Source organism: Danio aesculapii, chromosome 8 (assembly GCF_903798145.1).
Source record: "Danio aesculapii chromosome 8, fDanAes4.1, whole genome shotgun sequence".
In the NCBI taxonomy this organism is placed as follows: Eukaryota; Metazoa; Chordata; class Actinopteri; order Cypriniformes; family Danionidae; genus Danio; species Danio aesculapii.
In genome coordinates this window covers 4,071,265-4,081,264 of record NC_079442.1, presented here as the reverse complement: position 1 = coordinate 4,081,264, position 10,000 = coordinate 4,071,265, and the positions used below count along the sequence as shown (strand labels likewise).

The window sequence follows — 10,000 nt, the reverse complement described above, 5'->3', positions numbered from 1 at the left end:
TTTAGGGCTCTGTTTTAATGATCTATGCACAAAGTCTAAAGCGCATGGCATAAAAGCATTAAGGCCGTGTCCTGATCCACTTTATATTTAAGGATGCAATATACAGTTTGTGCTGTGGCACATGGTCTAACAGGTGCTTATTCTCTTAATGAGTTCTGGATGTGTTTTGAGCATAATGTGCAATAAACCAATCAGAGTCTCGTCTCCCATTCCCTTTAAGAGTCAGTTGCGCCGCACCATAGTGCATTTGCTATTTACAGTTGAAGTCAGAATTATTAGCCCCCCTGTTTATTTATTTATTTATTTATTTATTATTATTTATTTTCACAATTTCTGTTTAACAGAGAAATTTTTTCAACACATTTCTACACATAATAGCTTTAATAACTCATTTCTAATAACTGATTTATTTTATCTTTGCCATGATGACAGTAAATAATATTTGACTCCCGCACCTGTCAGTCAGTCAGTCAGCATGTCACCTTAAAGGGTTAAACAAATAACGCACAGCACTACTACGGTTACAGAAAAGCTTGCGCTGTTATAATTCACTTACCTTTTAATGCGTTTTGGTGCGATTTATAACATGCTATTAAAAAACAACAACAACGACTGAATGTTTTGCTATATAATGCTATGTAATGTAGCCGTGGCAGGATGAATTTTGGTGTGGCGCCCCGGCATGGCAGAATGAATGTAGCAGAAACCATGCATACGCTTCCAAAACCCCACAGGCAGACAAATCTAAACTTGTTTTTATTAAGTAAATATAAATATCTATATAATCATTACTACTACTACTACTACTACTAATAATAATAATAATAATAATAATAATAATAAAAACATAATAAAAATGCAAATTGTCATGAATAAACTGAAAAAGCCCCTCGTTTTTTAAATTTATATAGAAAATAAGACCAGCTTTTAGTTGGTCAATGCCGCGGTCTATTTTAGTTTCTCAAAATAGCAAAACGCCAACAATGCGCCTTAACACACCTCTTTTTCAGACCGGAACACCCATGAGTCCACAAAATAGCGCAAATGAATTTGATATTTAAACAACGTAGTGCAAAACGTAAAATTTGGGTTGCACTGGTCTGAAAATAGCAACAATTCACGCCATCTTGCGTCTTATTTTAAGGGTACCAAATAACTCATTTATATGCACAGGAAAGTAGCTTAAGTGAGATGGATTAGATTTTCGCATTAGAACTTCTCAGCCAGACTATATTTTTTTAACCCTAAGCGAGATGTCTATAAGTGTTTAAACAAAGACTTTTGTGTATACAAAGGTTACTTTAATTTAATAGTAATTTATTTAGAAACTTGCATTAACCGGTATCTGCATGGGCGCCCTCTTGTGGTCGGACACGGAAATTCATTCACAGTGGGTATTTTCTAGCTGTTTAGTGTATATGGGTTGTACACTTGTTATTGCTGTGCATTGTGGGATTGAACGAGTGCACTTCAGAATGTCCACTGTGGTTTCAGACACCACTACAAACAGCTGCTCCCTCAAATTGTGCTGGTATAGGCTAAGGGTATAACGAGCCATTTCAGATATAGCCTAGATCAGGTGTGTCCAAACTCTGTTCGGGCCGGTGTCCTGCTGATTTTTGCTCCAACTTGCATCAACACACCTGCAATGATGTTTCTAGAAAGCTTAGTAAGAGCTTGATTAGCTAGCCCTGGTGTGTCTGATTGGGGTTGGAACTAAACTTCCAGGACCAAGTTTGGGAACCTCTGGCCTAGATCTTCATAAACAAGACTGCACAACCTTTAACTAAGCTTTTGACAATTAGCTGATACCCTGTTTTGTAATATCACCAGATATTTAATCCTTCTCTTTTTCACTTTTTCTGTCTAGGAGAAGAAATACACCCTATTAATGGTAGATCCAGATGCCCCCAGTCGTCTGAATCCCTCTCGGTCTTACTGGAGACACTGGTTACTGGTTGACATTAAGGTAAGTCAGATCTTTAAAATGCAGATAATGGCTTAAGTTGAATTGAAGGCTGTCTTGAAAGAAAATGGGTTATTTTACCATGACATGCAGGGTTTTTATGGGTTCTGGAAATCCTTGAAACTTTTAAATCTTGTACTTTAAAGTTTTGAAAAGGGCTTCGATTTTTGGATAGTGCTGGAATTTGCTTTCATAATAATTGAGCTCGCTAAATAATTATCATTTCTTTTGCATAACATGAAAAAGAAAATGCATTGAGATTACCATTCATGAGTGAACGATGCATGAAGTTAAAATAATTAATAAAGTTAAAAGACGGTACATTTAAGATGCGATTTGAATTGCATATAAGAGGGTATATTAAGCGACGTGGTGGAGCAGTGGGTAGCACAATCGCCTCACAGCAAAAAGGTTGCTGGTTTGAGCCTCTGGTGTGTCAGTTGGCGTTTCTGTGTGGAGTTTGCATGTTCTCCCCATGTTAGCGTGGGTTTCCTCTGGGTGCTCCGGTTTCCCCCACAAGTCCAAAGACATGTGATATGGGTGAATTGGGTTGGCTAAATTTTCCGTAGTGAATAAGTGTGGATGTTTCACAGTGTGGGTTGCAGCTGGAAGGGCATCTGCTGCTAAAAACGTGCTGGATAAGTTGGTGGGTTATTCTGCTGTGGTGACCCCGGATTAATAAAGGGACTAAAGCGGGTCACACACCAGATGCGCCGCTCAGCGCTGCGACACGGCGCGGACATGACAGTTGGAAGTATCGCACACCAGAAGCACATTCGCATGTTATTGAATATGAAACTATTCAGATGGCGCTCTGTGGCATGGCAGAAATATGAACAGTGTCCTGAGTCGTGACTGGGCACCGCAGACAGTTGTTGACTTCCTGCCCTGGTGTGTGTTCCCTGATAGAAACCTATGTTTAGAATTCTGAAATGCAAGGGCGCTGCGTGGCGCAAACTTGCCATCAAAAATTTTTACCAACATATTCTCAATGTTTATTTAGGAATATGTGCCCAGGTCTACATTTCTGAAAGCTGAGAAATATGTACACTGAACTACGTCGTCTTGCAGTTTGTTTTCACAAATCCACTAGAGGGCACTGTGCAAATTTTTGACGATCTCAAATACATTACTGAGGCAAATTTCTCATTCGTGCTGTTTCTTACAAATCCAATAGAGGCTGCTATGTACATTTCTGAAAATCTTAATATACCAACCCATAGCATTCATTTTACACACAAAATGCAGTCATATGTACCCGTGAGCTCATATTTCTTGGTTCTCAAAAATGTATCCCGGGGCAAATTTTCCCAATGAGCCTGTGTTGAAATGTTTCCACAGATTACTATACAATACTCTAACATCCAAAATGACAACCTATAACTGAGGTACTTTTCCACAAATAGCATCTGATATAATGTGATGAAGTACATACTGTATGTCATTTTTATATTAAACAAAGTTTGGGTCCCTACTTTTATATTAGGTGGCCTTAACTAATATGTACTTACACTGAAATAAATCATTTGTTACTATGTACTTATTGTGCAAGTACATGTTTTTACATTACACATAGATTGATTAATGACATATGTAATTATTTTATTTGATTACTCTGTTGACCATCCCTTACACCTTAACCCAGCCTTAAACCTACCCATACCACCAAACCTGTCTCGAACTCTCACTGTGAAAAAATGCTGAGTTCCACACAATCCATTTGTGTTGGGACGACATGAAGGAATTAAGTCAACTTTTATTAGTTTTTACAAATTTAAGTGGCTTGAACATAGAAAAATAAGTTGTCCCAAAATACTCCAACTCATTTTAAATAAGTAGTTTGAACAAACAGCAAACATAATTTTTTTTTTTGAGTGGAACCTGCATCACACTTCAAGAGCATCAGAGGTGTTCTGCAATACACAGTAAGTACATTGTATTTATTTTTGGATGCTAGTACATTGTAGTAAAGGCCACTTAATATATAATAGGGTCCCTAAGTTTGGAAATGCACATGTAAAGTGCTTATATTTGACTTTGAAAAAGGTTAAGAACCCTGTATATGGTGAACCTTCATGCCTATTAATACAAGTCACTGCATTTAATGTGAATAATACAAAGAACAAAGCCTTAAAATAAAGGTTGCTTAAAGCAGCGCGTTGGCACGGACAATCCTGGACATAATGTGCAAAGCAAAAGGTGTCAGAAACACTTTGGTGGGCAAACAATTCCTGGATCGCGTGGACCGTATCTGCACCTTCCATGTGCTTCACACTTGTGCTGCGTTTCCGATGAGTTACATAATTACTGAGTAAAAATATCATGTTAGTCATCAGCGCTCGGCTCCGGCGGGATCTAGAGGCAGATTCATCAGGCTGTGCATGGGGACGCCGCCGTGTTTAAACAACCGCGCATGAGACACACTTTAATTGCTCGATATTAAGTCAACATTCTCTCATCCTTTCTTAATCTTGCAGGCGATTTTTATCTTTTTTTTTTAATTCTCAGATTTTTCTTGCAGTCCTATTGGTTCACAGGGGAGTCCAATGAATCCAATAACTAGAAACTCGGGGATGAAATGAAAATGACTGACATGACACATAGACGCACTACAAAAACTTGGCTTTGGATTCAAATTTCTCAAGTCAAGTTTTTTATTTTGGAAGTATTTGTGAGGCATGTGGGTGAATTATTCTCATGTGTAACAGGAATGATTGCACATCAGCTCTCGTTTTACAAAGGAATTACTGACAGGAAAGAGGAGGCCTACTGTTTTTACACGGTTGTGTTGGAAGAATCATGTGAATCACGTTTGACAGAGTTTCCTTATTTACATTTAAACCCTTTTATTTGTGAATTCACCTCATAGTTACCATTTCATCATCATTCAGTCTGGTTACAAACTTGTTTGACTTTGAGGCAAAAGGATAAGTTTAGAAAAAGGTAAAATTTTCTGTTTCACTGGAAATAGAGGTGTAAAAACCAAGCGGCAACCTCCCGCTCTCCCTCGGGAAGCCAATACGGTAGTAACTGAAACTGCAATTCATCAAAATTCCGCTAGTCATGGCTCCATAATAGAGCAAATTTCAATTGAGCCCACTGTTAGAATGGCCAACTTTACAACAGAAAAAAAGGTGTTTACAGCCTTGTACAAAGAACGATTTTGGTTCATATAGCTATTATTACCCTCCAGACAACTGTGAGGGGGGTGAATTTTTTTATAACTCATCCATTTCCTTTATATTAGGTTATATTAAGTTTGCATAATTAAGGGTGTGGCCACTTGAGTGACAGCTAGGTCTCGCTGGTCGCCGTCACTTCACCTCAGCTGAATCCAGCAGATTAGCCACTGATCTCAGCATATTTATCGTATTTTTGTGTTGTTTTATGTGGCTTTACACAGTCAGCTGCTTTTTGTACTTATTTCTTACAATTATCAGATGATATGGGATGCTGTGTGCACTTAATTGTACTCACAAACCATTCATGTGGCCTCCGTTTCCCATGTGAGTATAGTTACAAACTTATAGAATCAGAATCAGAATCAGAATCAGAAAGAGCTTTATTGCCAGGTATGTTCACACATACGAGGAATTTGTTTTCGTGACAGAGCTTCTACAGTGCAACAGGATTACAGAGACAGGACAAAAAACAGATAATAAATATATTTTTTTAAAAATAGAAGTAAGTAGTGAGTGCAAATATACAGATTGACAAGTGTATGTACATGTTTATTACTATATACAACGTTATATGTGCAGCTGTTATGTGCAAATTGGCATGTAAAGTGTGTTGTTAAATAAGTGTATATGTGTATAAAAGTGTATGGCAAGTAGTGATGTTGGTTCCGCAATTATTATCATCAAGTGTTCATGAGATGGATTGCCTGAGGGAAGAAACTGTTTCTGTGTCGGGCTGTTCTGGTGCGCAGTGCTCTGTAGCGTCGACCAGAAGGTAAAAGTTCAAAGAGGCAGTGTGCTGGGTGTGAGGGGTCCAGAGTGATTTTGGCAGCCCTTCTGCTCGCTCTGGATAAGTACAGTTCTTGGGGAGTAGGAAGGGTTGTACCAGTGATTCGCTCAGCAGTCCGAACTATTCGACGTAGTCTTTGGAGGTCATATTTAGTAGCTGAGCTAAACCAGACAGTTATTGATGTGCAGATGACTGATTCAATGATGGAGGTGTAGAACTGTTTCAGCAGCTCCTTTGGGAGGTTAAACTTCCTCAGCTGACGAAGAAAGTACATCCTCTGTTGAGCTTTTTTGACAATGGAGTCAATGTGAGTGTCCCACTTCAGGTCCTTAGAGATGGTGGTGCCCAGGAACTTGAATGACTCCACTGCTGCCACAATGCTGTCCATGATGCTCAGTGGGGGGAGAGCAGGGGGGTTTCTCCTGAAGTCCACTATCATCTCCACTGTTTGAGCGTGTTGAGCTCCAGGTTGTTGTTACTGCACCAGACAGCCAACTCCTTAACCTCCTGTCTGTAGGCAGACTCGTCACCGTCCTGAATGAGGCCGATAAGTGTGGTGTCGTCTGCAAACTTCAAGAGCTTCACAGAGGAGTCTTTTGATGTGCAGTCATTCGTGTACAGGGAGAAGAGCAGTGGGGAGAGGACACACCCCTGGGGGGCGCCAGTGCTGATTGTGCGGATGCTAGATGAGAATTTTCCCAGCTTCACCAGCTGCTGCCTGTCCGTTAGGAAGCTGTTGATCCAATGACAGACAGAGGTGGGCACAGAGAGCTGAGTTAATTTGGGCAGGAGAAGTTTTGGGATGATAGTGTTAAACGCCGAGCTGAAGTCAACAAACAACATCCTCACATAGGTCCCTGGTCTGTCTAGGTGTTGCAGAGCATAATGCAGTCCCATATTAACCGCATCATCCACAGACCTGTTTGCTCTGTAGGCAAACTGAAGAGAGTCCAGTGAGGGTTCAGTGATGTCCTTCAGGTGAGCCAGCATCAGTTTTTCAAAGGACTTCATGACCACAGATGTTAGTGCCACCGGTCTGTAGTCATTTAGTCCTGTAAGTTTGGGTTTCTTTGGGATGGGGATGATGGTGGAGCGTTTGAGGCAGGAGGGCACTTCACACAGCTCCAGTGATCTGTTGAAGATCAGGGTGAAGATGGGGGCCAGTTGGTCAGCACAGGATTTTAAACAGGCTGGTGTTATAAAATCTGGGCCTGGTGCTTTTTTCCTCTTCTGTTTCCGGAAGACCTGGCACACCTCCTCTTCACTGAACTGTAGGGCAGGTATGAGGGAGGCGGGGGATGGTGGTGTTAATGGTGGCGTGAAGAGCAGTTCAGAGTGGGTGTGGGGGGTTTTCTCAAACCGGCAGTAAAACTCATTCAGGTCGTTTGCAAGTCGTTCATTGTCTACAATGCTGGGGGATGGTGTCTTGTAGTTTGTGATGTTTTTCAAACTTTTCCACACAGATGCTGAGTCGCTGGAAGAGAACTGACTCCTTAGTTTCTCAGAATAGTTCCTTTTTGCGACTCTGATCTCCTTTTCCAGTGTGTATTTGGCCTGTTTATACAAGGCCCTATCCCCATTCCTGTAAGCAACCTCCTTGGCCTGACGTAGCTGTCTGAGTTTTACAGTGAACCATGGTTTGTCATTATTGTATGTGAGTTGAGTCCTGGTAGGAATGCACACGTCTTCACAGAAACTGATATAAGATGTTACAGTCTCTGTGAGCTCATCCAGATCGTTTGCAGCAGCTTCAAAAACACCCCAGTCAGTGAGGTCGAAACAGGCTTGTAGATCTCGCTCTGTTTCGTTAGTCCATCTTTTCACAGATCTTAATACAGGTTTGGCTGTTTTCAGTTTCTGCCTGTAGGTTGGAATGAGATGAATCAAACAATGGTCAGAGTGTCCCAAAGCTGCTCGTTGGACGGAGCGGTATGCATCCTTTATTGTAGTATAACAGTGATCCAGTATATTTCTGTCTCTTGTGGGACATGTAACATGCTGTCTATATTTTGGCAGTTCACGGGACAGTTTTGCTTTGTTAAAGTCCCCGAGAATGATTAAAGCAGAGTCCAGGTGTTGTTGCTCTAACACCGTGATCTGATCAGCTAGTTTCTGTATCGCCAGACTCGCGTGCGAGAGCGGAGGAATGTAAACACTGACGAGGATGAACGAGCAGAACTCGCGCGGGGAGTAAAAAGGCTTACAGTTAATAAACAGTGCTTCGAGATCTGGACAGCACATCTTCTTTAAAACTGTTACATCTGTACACCACCTTTCATTGATGTAAAAGCACGTCCCGCCACCGCGTGATTTCCGCGTTGATTCTTCGTCGCGATCCGCTCTGAACAGCTGATAGCCCGGTAGGTGAAGCGCGTTGTCCGGTATGGTGTCGTTCAGCCAGGTTTCCGTGAAACACAGAGCAGCTGAATGCAGAAAATCCCTGTTTGTCTGAGAGAGCAGAATGAGTTCGTCTATTTTGTTGGGTAGAGAGCGGAGATTTGCTAGATGAATGCTAGGCAGCGCGGTCCGAAATCCGCGCTGTCTGAGTTTCACAAGCGCGCCTGCACGCTTTCCTCGTCTGCGCGCTTGAAAGCGTTTGAGCAGCACCGCGGCTCCTCCGACTACGATGTCCAACAGAACATCAGATAAATCCAGGTATGGAAAAATATTCGGTGGTGTATGTGCCCGAATGTCCAACAATTCGTCTCTGGTGAAACTAATTGTAGGAAAATGACTCGAGACAGGACAAACTAACAAAAACACAAACACTACTGCAGAGCACGACACGGAGGCTGCCATCGTCATCGGCGCCATCTCTATAAATGTGTGTGTTTTATTTAAGATCATTTATCATTAATATTTTTCTTTAGAGCCGTAAAGCACTCCAGAATGTGCCAGATGGATTAGCTGTAGGCTATAAAACAGTCATATGAAGCGTTATCATACAGTGTTATGCTGGAGTTCATCAATAGTCTTGCATTTACTAACACAGACTATATTTGAAGTGTTTGGACGTATTTCACGTTTTCCTCCTGTAGAAAAACGTCATAAGAACAATGTTTAGTGGCTCACTGTATTACTACAGTGTTTTTGAAAGTCTAAACACTTTATTGATATAGTGTACAGCCAAGCACATGTGGTCAGAACACAAACGAGTCGCAGGTAATAAAGTATCAAGCGTTTCTCCCAAAGTAAAGTCTGTCTGCCAGGTCTAAGCAAAGTGCCAGCAGGCGTCTGTAGCTCCGCTCACTCTCCGCCTCTTTGCCCTTGTTTGGTATCCCGCCGTGGGTGCGACGACGCGCGAACAAAATGGCGACGGTTGGCCGCGCCTACTTGTAGCTTCTTTTGCAGTGTTCAGAAACCTATGGGTGACGTCACGGATACTCAGTCCATATATTTTACAGTCTATGGTAAAAACATGCAGCACTAGTGCATGATGTGGAATTACAAAATGTACCAAATTAGGGTTCATTTTTGTTTCCACCCTTGATGTTAAGCTTTACATTAAGGGTGCCCAATCCTGTTCCTGGAGATCTATCTTCCTGCAGAGTTTACCTGCAATCTTGGTCAAACACACGTGTCTTTAATTACCAAGTGCATCTTCAGATCCTACTTAGTTGGTTTAGTTGCGTTTGATCAGGGTTGGAGCTGAACTCTGCAAGAAGATCTCCCAACACAATCTCACGGCAATTCGTAACTTTTTTTTTTAGTGGTTAATTCGTAAGAATTCGTACGATCTAATTCGTACAATTTAGTACGATTTGCTCATCCTCCAATTTAGGTTGGGTTTAGGGACGGGGTTAGGTGCCACGCCTCCTTTTTAAAATCGTACCATTTCATACGACTGAACTCGTACGAATTTGTACGAATTAGCCACTAAACTGACAAAACGTAAAATACTTACGTTTTCTCGTGAGATCAGGCTGGATCTCCAGGAACAGGATTGGGCACCCCTGCTTTACATTATTAAAATAATTTTAAGATAATTTCTGAAGCATCTCCATCTATGAGTTTTAACAGATGTGTAAATTATGATCAGTGTTCTGTGTAATTAGTTACAAAGTA

At 41.2% G+C, this 10,000-nt stretch overlaps 1 protein-coding gene across 1 annotated transcript in view; it reads left to right on the top strand.

Annotated features, from left to right (window-relative positions):
- Positions 1–10,000, top strand: part of LOC130233141 (phosphatidylethanolamine-binding protein 4) — a 190,774-nt gene that overhangs the window by 83,098 nt on the left and 97,676 nt on the right. Inside the window, exon 4 of the mRNA XM_056463039.1 lies at positions 1,871–1,969. Coding sequence (XP_056319014.1) covers positions 1,871–1,969 — 99 coding nt within the window. The remainder of the gene's footprint in view (positions 1–1,870; positions 1,970–10,000) is intronic.